The sequence below is a fragment of the Epargyreus clarus genome, unplaced genomic scaffold (assembly GCF_041222505.1).
Source record: "Epargyreus clarus isolate Ecla_fem2 unplaced genomic scaffold, WU_Ecla_fem_2.2 ptg000002l, whole genome shotgun sequence".
NCBI classification, from domain to species: domain Eukaryota; kingdom Metazoa; phylum Arthropoda; class Insecta; order Lepidoptera; family Hesperiidae; genus Epargyreus; species Epargyreus clarus.
The window spans coordinates 56,803-70,500 of NW_027332210.1; the positions used below are offsets into that span (position 1 = coordinate 56,803).

The following is a 13,698-nucleotide window of genomic DNA, read 5'->3' on the forward strand; positions in this document are numbered from 1 at the left end:
AGTGCGCGGCGGCCACCGCGACCAGTCTAGCGCCGGAGACGACACGCGCGCCACGCGTGCGAGCGGCCGCGATACGAACTAACTGTGTTAATTTTATATATTAGTGAATCAAATATATCGTGATGTATTTCGGAGCAGCGGCGACGCTGCTGCTTTTTATAGGTATGTTCTACATTTTTTTAATATTTTTTACAGTTACAATTAGTTATAAAAAAAACAAAAATAAAATTATATAAATTACATGTTTAGTTCAAGATTTTTTAATTATTAAAATTTTAATATGTAATTGTTGTCAACAGAGGTACGTTAATACTGTGGATAAATAATTCACAACGACCTTATAAACTTTTCATGTTTGTTAAGTTTTCTTTATATTTCACTTCAAACTTAAATATTCCTTGAATTTAAATTCTAGGAACCCGGAATTCTCGTGAACCATAAAGCTAAATCATTTTCCACCCCAAAAATGCATATAATTTACTGCTCAAATATTCTATTGGTACGTGCAGAGCTTTTAAAGCTCTCCAAGAGCTTTAGCAAAGCGAATCTAATTTAGCAAAATTTTTCAGCAGCAGTTTACAAATTTAGTCTAGTCTTCGCCCGATATTTTTCTCGTTTTCACCAAACTTTGCACTTTGCACTGGATCTTCAGTATTTGTATTGTTTAATATTCTTGAAGTTGAAAATAAATTATTAATCAAAGTTAAATATAAATTATTTTCCTTTTAGTTGATCAATTATAAATTGATCGTTTCCCTTAATTATAATTATGTACATGTACTAACTACTAATTGTTAATAATAAAATTTTCAAGTTACAGTCACAGTTATTACTGTGAACCAATAAACTGCTATGTTTATAACTATTGATTCTGAATGGTTTAACCAGAACTTCGGAAAGTTGGAATGAGTTATTACATTTATTGCATTTATGGATCAATTAATAGTTATAAATTACTACGCAAAAATCTGTGTGATACGTATAAACTTGTGTTACACTCAACTCATAATCCTAATATACATATATACTATAAGCTTAATACTTCATCAAATTAACATAATCAAATTATACGTTGAACTGTTCTTAAAACAAATACACAGCCGAACATAGACCTTCTTTTTCGAAATTGGTAAAAATGTACCGAAGTTGAAAATATACCGCACCAACGCATAGAGTTAACCCACATTTTATTCAACGAGCTTTATACCCTAATCTCGGCTGCTAACTGTACTCGGAAAGTTGGCCGATCCGCAATTATGTGTAAACTCGTTCTTTTATGTATAATTGCGGCGAACACGAGCGTTTGTATAATTTCTATACTTTGTTTGATAGCTGGTTGCTTGCTTATAACAATAGCTTTTGTGTTACAAGGCTTTTTGAGTAGCTTTCCCTCACGTGCTAGAATACGGTTATGTTGCAGCCAGCATTCAGCTGGAGCCTTGGCCGACCTATTTGCAACAGACTAAACAACAACTAGGTACCTTCTATCCACTAGAAATCAGACCTAATATAAATTATATGCTACAGCTCTGTAGCGATCTAGAATCTTCATTTTCAAATTGTAATTTCTAGCAGTACGAAATGTAGCTTAAAAATGTTAAAGTGATTATAACACAGGAAAATATCAGTGGCACATAATTGCTACCGTAAGCATTAACGAATGTTAAAAATATACCTTTTAATCAAAAATATGTGCAAGGTTTTTTGTCTGTCACAATAAATACAATGAGCAGGACTGATAGTAATTATCCTCAGATTACATTGTCAGATTTTTTCGCATAAAATGTACGATTGTTCGTTTGTATGTCAAAGGCTGTATCAACTGTAGGATAAGGAGAACATGGTATGAGATTGGCCAAATATGCATTCGTGTATTAATTAAGTTTGGCTATTTTAGTTATTATTTTTTAAAACTTACCTTTAGGTATCTCTATAATCTCAATAACAACACAGACACTTTTTATGCAGCTTCATATTTTAGTTTCTTTTGTAGTACTAGTGTTGATTAAAAACATGACACGAGTTCAAGCATACACCAAAAAACAATACCGTTACTTTTTGGAATTCTTATTATTGGAATTGGAGTTTTATATTAAGCTCTTAATAACCACTTCCAATAGTAGTAAATAATTGTGAAAAATACATCCCACATCAAAAGATATACGACAAACTTTATTTCATAATAAAATCTGAATGTAGAGTTGTATAAACAAGAGTATTAACCCAGTTCACACAGATATGTCTTCCAAAACTGTGTCAGTATTACATTGATCATGTTATTGGCAAGAATAGCGAAGAGTACGAATATACATTTACGAGTAGAAAATGATCTTACAGTCTACCACTTAGTAATAGTCTGAAGGTGGTAGAACCCTTTGTGTTTCGATTCCCGCGGCATCACCACCACACCTACTTCTATCTAATAACAGCAGTGTTAAGCGTTTCTGCGTTCTAGTTTTAAGGGTGTGGTAAGGGAAACATACTTTTCCGAGGCGTTCCAGCTTAGTCCTCAGGTAGGAATCTAATCCTATCTGCGGTCGAATACAGATGTCCATAGGCGGCGGTAGCTACTTAACATCAGGTGTTCTGTTAATCCTATATTATAAAAAAAGACTGAGCCCACCACAGCTCTGGTAGCGAAGCTTGTTTTAGTGTAGAGGCGTAGGATTTCGACCAGTGTAGCCTAATATTTTCATAGCACAGCTTATTCGCTTAATATAGCTTACCGTAGCTCTTTTAGCTAAGCTTTGTTTTAATATGGACAGATGCAAGCGAAGGATCGCGACCGGAGTAGCTTAAAATTTTCAAAGCACATTTTATGCGCTTAACATAGCTTACCGCAGCTCTGGTTAAAGTATGTATTTATGTATATACTTGTATGAGTATTCTAGAAAAAAAGGATATAGCCAGGTAGAGACTTTTATGATTTCTAACTTAGTTCTCAACGTTAGCAATGTGTCTCTGGCCGATCCCAAGTAGGACAAAAAGGGGATTAACTTTTGGACCTACAAGATTCATGCATTATGATAAAAAATGGAGTTCTTTCTAGGTCGTCGTGATGTCACGTTTTAGCTGTAGTAACTGTTGTGGCACACATTTTTATAGCTTCTAACGCATTTCAACCAACATGTGATATACCTGTTTTACACAAAACACACTTATTCTAGGCAGTGAATTTGAAATACAGCCTCAGCCAAGGGGTCTGTGATTCGTAACCCAGGCATGTTAATAGATTTTTCAAAGTAATGTGTTAAGTAGAAATTAATTATCACTCGTTATATCGGTGAAGGCAATATATCGTGAGAAAATCTATATAGAGAGTTTAAAAAAAGTAAAAAGTAAGTGTGTGAGAAGTTTACTAATTCACACTTAGCTAGCTCGGTAGAACATTTCACTCTGAGAGGGGACTTGGGCCCAGCAGTGGGACAATAATAGGTTGGCGACGACGACATTATTCTCATGGTGTTAAGTAGCCAAACATTAGTGTAAGTGATAGAGATAACTTTGAATGTAGCATATAATTAATTAAACAAACAAACCACCTTTCAAAAATGATCAACACTGTTGAACTTTACACAAGGACGGTAACCTACTTTGAGCACGTTGCCGAATGCTGTGAGATGAAATCTCAGTAGGTACTTAGATAGACGTAGATAACTAAGCATTGGCACGCGACTTTGTTTTATTTTGTAAATCTATTTTGATGGTGTCGTTTTTTAATAAAACAAAAGAAGGAAATGAGCATGCTTACAACCTGGTGGTAAGTAGCAACTGCTGCCCATCTGACTTAGATTTGAGAATTAGTTTTTGTTACACATATTACCTGTTTCGAAAATATTTGAGGTTCTAATAAAGGACATGTAAAGCAGAACCGCATTTAATACAAGCAAATATACGTTTGATTTTAGAACGTCATGTGAATCATCATCATCAACCCATTACTGTTCCCCTGCTGGGCACGGGACTCCTATCAGAATGAGAAGGATTAGGTCATAGTCTACCGCGCTGGCCAAGTGCGATTTCGTAGACTTTACATACCTTTGAAAACCTTTTTTATTATCCACGCAAGGAATCCATGAATGATACCAAGTTTTATTTTTAACATAGAATTGGTTCTATGTTAAAAATAAAACTTGGTATCATTGGTTGTTTACAGATTGCAGTGATTAATATCACGCGGTCCATGTACTTCTAAGTATATAAAGCTATGCCTGTTACCTTATGTTATGCAAATGAGGTCACCGAGCGACCTCATCTCCTCAATGTGTGCTATATTCGCGTCGTGGCGCCGGTGGTCAGTTTAGAGTCGTGCAAAAAGTGTTATTTGGCGCCGGAATGTTGGCGCCGGACGCTGGTGCCGAGTTGTAGGCGAGAGCGGGAGCGGACAGATAGACATTTGATGACTCGTGAAGCGGAGCGGTTACCGTACCGGTCTGACGCGCAGCGGATTCCAGGTTGAATTCCCGTCCAGACAGATGTCTTAATGATAAATTTAAACAACTGTTCTGAGGCTGTGTGCGTGTACTCGTCTTTGTGTGTGTCCATGGTACGACAGGGGATCCTAATGTGGGGCTGTGTTTTTAAATTAGTAGGTAGTGACCGACCGAAGTATCGGTTTGATTCAAGCTCAGAAAAGCAAGTCCAGAAAAAGGATCGGGGCAAACATTTTTAGGAAATTAGGGATTGACCTATAAATTCCAGGGAATTTTTAAACGTTTTTCCGAAATTTAAACATTCGTAATACACCGTCATTTTAACGTAAACTTAATGTTCTACTATATAGGTATGTGTTACAAGTATAACAATGTTATTATATGTAGAGTACGTGATTAATTCTATTTTAACCAGTGAACCACATATTCATTGGCAATTTGGCACAACAAAACAACTTTTTGTTGAATGCTTAATGCATTATCAGATTCATTAATTCAAAATTGCGACTTAAAGTACACAAAAACTGTTTAATGACCGGGCTGTTATTTCGTTATTACAAGAAACTATATTTAAGTATGTGTGGTGTTGGCAGGGTCGGTACCAAATACTACTACTCTCTTCTTTTTTGTGGATTTCGTAAAGTTTCAAACCAGTTAATGGTCATAACCAAGTGTGATATGAATTTATATTATGATATACTTGTTAGAAAATCATCCTGTTTTATTGAAGATTTTTGTCCGACTGTGGAGGGTAATATTTCTAAAGCATAATTCGTCATAGTCGTAGAACAAAGTCGGATTTAACAAATACCAAACTTTACAGGGCAGTCATTTCAAGTTATTCACAAACTTCATTTACTATGAGCACATTTCAAATCCGTTGTTATACTGACTGATTAATTTGAAAACTAAAATACATTGAATGTTTTGTGTAATTCAGTAATAATATTTAAACAATATGTTATCCAAATGTGATAAGAAGTGAATTTCGCATTTTTGTCAAATTCATCTTTGTTCTACGACTATGACGAATTATGTTTGTATGTCTTATTGTTTGGCATGCTTGGTAAGTTCGTAACCCAAACGGCTAGACGAAATTTAACATGAAGTGTCGTTGGCTTCGTCTAAATTCTGAAAGTTACATAGATTATATTTTTAGTCGGTTTTTGTACGAGTATAATAATTCTTTATTTCTAATACATTGCTAAGAGCGGCAATGCCTAACTGCCATAGTATATTTAATAACCGTTCTATGTTATGTAATACACTTGGACCAAAATTAATTAATTTACATAAGATGACATTTTACGAGCCCCTCTTAAATTAAGATATGCATTTTTGCCGTCTAATGCACGCATACACACCTATTAATTAACCTACTCGTGTATTGTATCCACGAGGCACCTTCAGAAACACATAATAATTGGCAAAGGACGAGTTGAGCTCGCACATTGAGAGTTCCGTACCACCAAATTTCCATTTTTTTATTTTTAGTATTTGGTAATTTTGTTATTATGACTTTTTAACTCTATCTTTTTTTAAATAAGTAGTTTTAAATATTTTTAAATAAGTTTAAATAAGTTTTTTTAAATAAAATAAATTAAACTATATACAAATAATTAAAGTACCTATCAAGGTGCTCTAGTAAGTACGAAAATTCAGAAAAATACTGGTTTTAAACGAATAAAACAATTGTGTCTATTTATTACGATTCAAGGGACAGAGGTTTGTGACAGACAGTGGAGGCTTAGTAATAGGGTTCCATTTTCACATTTTAGGCACGGAACCCTAGGAAGCAGTTTTCCATATATGAATAGCTTGATTTATAAATATTAATGAGTTTCTCGTCCACGCGCTTCAAAATAGTCCGAAATTTATTGTAATTTTATTAATGGCGCCTCTACTTCTTTTTTGATAATGTTTCTTATTATATTATTATACTATCTCTGTTGTACTAATGTTTTATTTATTCAGATAACGTTATTTTCTTAAGTTATGGGACCTGTTTACGATAAGCAATGATGTATATAACTGGGTTACATCATTTCTTAAAACTTGAGAGGTTGTTTAAATATGTAGCTCGAACTATATTTTGCGATGTTCAGTGGCCACCGCTGTCCCTAAAAATCTATAATTACTTATATAAAAAGTAAATCGCACGTGCAGTCGATAACATGCATTTTGCTAACCCTCATTTACAAGGTAGTAGAATGTTCTGTGATTCGACTCCGGAGGCAGCACTACCACATCAGTACCCTTACCATGAGTTTTTACGTTTTGACAAATATGACTGTTTTGGTATTTGCTCATACAAATTCCAATCAGCGCCCCTAGTGGATTGTATCAGAACTATAGTATCAGTAACGTAACATTAAATGTCTAAATTAACAAAATGGCGCTTTATATTTTGTTTCTCTATTTGCGAATATGTGAGGCAGACAAAAAGACTTGAGCACTTACTTATTGTAACGTTAAAGTAAATAAGAATTTTCACACTCATTTTGATCCTTATAAGGTCCTGGCTCTCTGCGTGGACTAGTATCTTTAAAATGTTTGATCAATGAAGCCAATATTTATAGTAGGTACTATATAAGATCCAATGTTTGTCAACATGCGCTGGAGACTGTTTGGTCAACATGATTCAATTGTTTGCCTTCGAAGCGAAACAAATAAACCGCACACTTTAAAAATACTTCAATATGTTGTGGGTATTGCAGAATTTTCTATTAGATTTTTTAAACACTAAACTAGTTAATAATCTTTTAGTAAATTGATAGTGACAGCCTAATGGTTAAGAAACTCGACCTCTCGATAGAGGGGTCCGAGGTTCAAATCCTCTGATTTTTTAAAGTTATGTGCGAATTATAATCCTTCTCATTATGAGAGGAGACCCGTGCCCAGCAGTGAGACAATAATGGGTTGATGATGATTCATTCTAGGAAGACTTAACTGAACATTTTTTTGCAAGTAAACCAATATCAAGACGCGGACGAGATGGCAAACGAAACCGAAAGTAAGGCGTAATGGCTGTTTTTGTGAGTGTTATGAAAACAATCTGTTTGTGAAAGATCTGCGATCCAGCGGAGGCTGCGGAGCGTGTCGCTCGAGAAAACATCTCGAATCTTAAATCATCACTGTCAATGCTAAGTTATACAGAATTATCTTACAGTTATTTTCGCAGACAATACCTAGTCGTAATACTCGTTTATAGTTACTTAATTTAGTTTCATTGCCGTCTTAAATTCGGTGAGGTCATTTTATTACTTTGTTTAAATCATAAATCGACAGAGTTAGGTTTCTATCAAAATAGTGTCGGTCATAGTCATAGTCATTTTTAAATAAAAAAAAAATACTAAGGAATCTCCTCTGCAACTTAAAGCTTAAATGTGGCAACATAATCTAAATTTATTGTAAAGTCATGGCAAATTTTATTTGTGATAAGTGAAGCAGGGCAAAGATGCTTGGTGTAAAAGTTTACGAGATCTTTAACTACACTTGGTTAAAAGTTGCCCCTCTTTGTATGCTTGGCTAAAATGTCCACTAGTTTGACGTAGTTTGTATATCCATTCCTATGCGATACCTACTGCATGAAGATAATTTTGTTGAATGAGCCAGAAGTACGCGCTATGGGCATATTACTTGGCTTGAAAGTCTCGTTTTTTTAATTTTTGGCAATTTTTCCACAATATTCGAGCCAAATTGTAACAATAAAATGGAATGAAACTCTGTACAGTTTTAGCGATTTTAATGATAAACGATCAAGATATTAGATGTCGGAACTAAGTCAAGTGCATCCGTGAAATAATCCTTAACTAACTATAATTACATAACCGTACTCGGGTTTTCAGTTACTCTTTACAGTCAAGACCCATTTCACTTGTAAACATAGTCTGAAAGTAAGTTGAAAAAGCAGAATGTTATACTCGTATGACTTAAATAGCTAGTCCCAGATATTATAGTTTAATAATATCGTTGTTAAGTTCAGTTGATTAAACCAATTATAGTAATTATTAAACAAATTTATATTTGTATTACTTATACCATTAAAACAATTTATTATTTTATTATAAAGCGCTCCATGTTTTTATTTAATTAAATGTGTAAATAATAGTACCGTAAATTTACAGAACTGAATACATAATTACATACTCACTAAAACTAGAAATTCAAACACGACTTAAGAGTGTGGCAAATAAATGTTTTGTTATAATTAATGTCTGAATAGTTTAACTAAATAAATGTACGACGAAAAACATACTTTTGTACAACTTACATTATTCATGAGGTTTGCGATGGAAATTCAAACTTTTAGTGGAAGTTTATTTTGCAAATGTATGTAACTAGCATTGCTAAAGATAGCAAATGAAGTATGTACACGTTATGTTATGTAGTTAATCGTTGATTAAATTGTGCGCGACTTGTACGTATATGTATTTTATCTTATATTAAGTAACTGACCCACAAACATCTTAAACATTAATTGTGCAGGAATATTACTCGAGAAATATAATTAAGATGCCGTTCAGCCTTAGGATTTATTTACTAAGACAGAGTCCATTGATTGTTAGAGTTGGAATATCGAAGTACGTCTTATGTCAGTAATCAGTATAGCTGCTTTTACAATACTTTACAAACAAGGACAGAGCATTGTTATACCACTGTAATATGGAAGGCTGTAGGCTATGAATGGCGATGGTGCAAATATAGTCAAATTATGAAAAGTTCCATTACCATTTAAACAACCTAGATGAAGACTGAGAGATGGAGAGACAATAGAGATTGGCGACCCCTTCAACTTTGAATTAAGTTAGCAGATATATTACTTTTAAAGTATAAGAAATACATGGATCAGTCAAATGTATGGTCGTCGCAATTTTATGCAAAATTTTGGTTCATTTCTTTTGTCATTATCTTTTCCATTTGAACACCTTGACACAGGGTAGGTTGTGCGAAAACGTTCCCTCTACCGAGCGCAAGCGAATCGCTGATTATGTAAATTTTGGGTTTCTTCATAAAAAGTGTATTAGGATTAGGAATGAAAGGGAAGAATCACGGGTTTTTGGCAAAGAAAATAATCGTAGAAAGTTTTATCTTAACGAAGCAGCGCTTCGTAACATCCAAATTCATGTAGCGAAGCTTTGTTACTTGTAACGACGTTTTAAGTTTTCGACTTGAGAATGAGACAATCACAATACGTAAGTACATACATATACGTAATTTTCATACATGAGTTTATGTTTGCTAGCGAATTTAAACATACTGACTAACTTATTTATGTAATAAAAGTAGTGAACAATAAAGAAATAATCGGTTGGAAGCGTCAGGCGAGTATATTAGTCGCCTGGAGTCGCATCTCTATGGTAGAACACATGTTCTTCCAGAGAGCTGGACACCAATCCTCATGGACGGAAGTGAGCACTTACATTAGGTGGACCGATTCCTTGTTGACTACTTCAATAAAAGAAGAAAGATAACAAAAGTACACCTATTTTGCATTGAAACAAGACAATATTCCTACCTCAAGCTTAGCACAGCATTGCTATCATTGAGATAAACTAAACTAGTTTGGGATGTGCATTTCTTTGCATGAATAAACTCATTAAACGCTATTAATGCTGATATATCTCTGCAACTCGTTTAATACAGAAATAGATATAAAGACAGTGACAGTATACGTTACCTACTCTTCTGTTAAGTACATAATCTTACTCATCGTTGTTTAAAAGACAAGTACAACATAATTATACAACTCAGAACGTTATCTTTACTATGAAAATCTCAACGAGATTTCTCGCAGTTCTTATTTGCTGCGAACTTCAAAACGAAGTTAGTTTTAAAGTTACAAGCATTTAGTGAAATGCAAGCAACTCTGCTCGCTCGAGGTTAACTGGTCATTATACACTTGTTATTTAGATATTATCTATAATTGTCTGGTTTATGTACCAATTAACATAATTAGTAGGGTTATAGAAGAAAAAGATCTATTTTTTTTTATCAAAGCGTAATGATACACGGTAATTAAAACTTTAATGTTTTGGAGTCATGCAAGGACACAAATATCTTAAAAAAGTTACTTTTTACACACATAAACACAATTTAGCTTGACAATGCAGAAGGCTGTATACTCTATCAGATGCAGGGGGGATCCTCGTTCGACTACGCCAAAGCAAAGATTAAATACAATTTTATATTTCGACGAATTTTTTCCACCTATCCAGATTAGATACAGAAAATCCTAGTATTATTTCTATGAATTTAGACGGTATATTATTTCCTATTTCGTCATTAACCCATTACTGGATAGGGGTCTCCTCTCAGAATGAAAAGCATTAGGCCATACTCTGCCATGATGTGCAAGTGCGATTTGTTTCTCTTATTTATTTGCATAAATACATGAGTGTCTGAAGACTGTAAAGTGCGCTACTAGTGTGACGGCTTACATGCTCAGTGATTTCGGCCAAAGTCGTAATTTTGAGAAAAGTGTTATCGTGTTAATACTGAAATAATAGTGGCTGTTCTAGCCGAGAACAATACAGTACAGTAGGCGACACACTTACCCACTGGTTTCACCGCTGCTAATACGATGTAATGGCATTGATGGTTGCTAACTGTATCGAAATTTATATTTGTAATGTGCGGAAAATTGGTGCATTGTATTGTTATAAAGTGGCAGGTACGAGGAAGTGGAGCGAAGATTCAGTTTGACGTGACCCAGATCTTAATGCAGTATGCATAGGAATTAAATGCATATGACTGATTTAAATGAATTCTGTAGGAGACAAATATACTTTACTTTTTTTATAATAATGACAAAGGAGCATGCAGTCCACCTGATGGTAACTGGCTACTCAAGAAGTCTGTCATCCACCCCTGATTAGATACAAGCGCGATGCCCGACCGGGCTCTACCATGGGGGAGCAGTTTTCGCTCCTCCCACACCATGTAGTGTTTACGACAGTATGCGACCACACATACCGCCATCCTTCCCAGTAGCAGCAGCAGTGGCAGTATTATATTATTTTATATTTTGCGTAGACAGTTTGTATACAATAAATCAATATTGAGTGATTCTATATTGTATATCTTACACCTGTCTGACCTCTGTCGAAATGTTTTTGTATTATGAGATCAGTCTTGCTTGTTTTTCGAGGATTACGATTTCAAGAATTTGCTACGTAGTTTTCCTCCTAAACTTCCATATTTATTGAGATATATAAAAAGTGTGGCTGTTGTATTGTTACCGATCACCAAAACTAATATTTATTTAGTTTAATTACTTAAATTTTATTGTATTTACATACGTAAGGTTTTTTAATCTTTACATGTGTGTCCGCAGTACACAAACAATCCTAATTGGATTGAGTAATAAAGTCATATAGATTCTCTTTTCGTATTATTTTTAGTAAGCCCTATCATTTTGTAAGCATGTTATCGTGAAAGTCTTTATGAAGGCATAACAAATAATTCGTCCGACATGTTCGGTGGTTCTTTATAATGGATGACGTCACAAAGCTAATCATTCAAACCAAACGTGTATGCAAATTCCATTTTGATCGAATATCGGAAAGTGGGTCAAACTATACTTGCAAGCTTTGACCCTTTAAAAGCTTTTAAAAAGCGAGTAATAACAAGGCTGACCAATTTGCATCGTTCCATCAAACATGAGATTAGTCCACAAAATATGTTTAGTACACCGAGCAGCGTGTGTAGTGTAGTGGAGCGCATTCCGGGCGGGCAGTGGGTCAGATGACAACGGTACCCGCACCGGTGCCGCCGCTCTCCCCGCGCACCCCGCGCACCCCGCCCGCCAGCCACCCCGCACCCCCCACCCCGCACCCCTCGCACGCCGCCACTCGCGAGATCCGACACGCTTTGGATGTTTCCATGCTTGCTTGTGCTGAATTTTTAATTTTATAAGTAGTGATCGCCTAGAGGTCGAAACTCGGCCTCTCGATCGTGGGGTCCGAGGTTCGTATCCAGGGACGCATCCCTGATTTTTGAAAACTATGTGGGTATTAGAAATGAAATGTCACTCGCTTTAACATGAAGGGAAACATCGTGATAAAACCTGCATACCTGAGAGATTTAAAAAAAATAAGTTCTTAAACTTGCGCGAAGACTACCAATATGCGCTTGACCAGCGTGTTAGACGATGACCTAATTCTTCTCATTCTGAGAGGACACCCGTGCCCAAAAGTGGGGCAGTTGATAGGTTGATAACCACAAACTCAATACATTACATACATACTGTTTCAAAGTTATACATTCTGTATCCTTTTTTATAATATAGGCGTAGCAGACTCAAAACGCTGGAACGCCCTGAAAAAGCATGTCTCCCTTCCACCACATCCTTCAAACCAGAACACAGCAGCGTGTAACGTTGCTGTTATGAGGCAGAAATAGATGTGGCGGTGGTGCCGCCATAGTCGAACCACAAAAGTTTTCTACCACCTTCAAATGTTATAATATAGAATGTTACAATATAGAATTATATATTCAGGTAACAGGCTCAGGTACGTAAATCCCGCTCGGAATGCCCCTTTGAGGCGCATTCCCTAGTTTCAGGCTCCAGGCGAGGGAACAAAGAATTTTGCACAAGTTACACTTTTAAATTTTCTCCCGAAAGCCTCAAAAGGAAAGGAACGACAAGCGCACCAAAGGGAAATTGTTTTATGTTATAGTAAAGAATTATTCTATTCTCTTATGTAATGGTAGAGTTCCTTTATAATTATATACAATATTTTAATGAAAGCACATGACATTAACTAATATTTACTTTTTAAATAGTTATTAAGCAGGTTGAAGAATATTGTGAACCAAATATTTATAATATTCTAAAAGTGCTTGAAAACACTTAAGATTATGTTATGATAGAAATGTTATAACGAGTTATCACAAATAGTAAGGTAAAGTAAAATGTATACGTTAAAGTGAAACAAAATGGCTTTCACCTAGAATTCTAACAATTTCCAGCGCGTCTGTGAAATAATTAATGGAATCTAACGCGTACAATAATTAATTGTTAATAACGCACGAACACGTGTCGCCGCGGGCGGAGCTATTAGGAATAATTAATTATTATACTGAACATGCGAAAAACATACGAAATATACCGAATATATATTTATCGAAAATCTCTCTTCAAAATTTGGGAAGGAGAGCTTTCTGTTAAACTTACGTGCTTCCACTCCCGGGGCACTATGACATGACGCTCCTCAAAGATGGTGCAAAAAGAGTTTTTCTTTATAACCGGCATAGAAGAGAA

The 13,698-nt window shown here is 35.2% G+C and overlaps 1 protein-coding gene across 4 annotated transcripts in view; it reads left to right on the forward strand.

Moving 5' to 3' along the window:
- Skeletor (DM13 and DOMON_DOH domain-containing protein skeletor) overlaps nt 1-13,698 on the forward strand; it is a 128,399-nt gene continuing 114,701 nt past the window's right edge. For 2 of the 4 annotated variants that reach the window (XM_073077073.1, XM_073077070.1), the window contains exon 1: nt 5-162. In XM_073077073.1, coding sequence (XP_072933174.1) covers nt 123-162 — 40 coding nt within the window. In that variant the 5' untranslated portion in view covers nt 5-122. Of the gene's footprint in view, nt 163-13,698 lie in introns of all 4 variants that reach the window. The other 2 variants (XM_073077076.1, XM_073077065.1) reach the window with 2 other exon arrangements.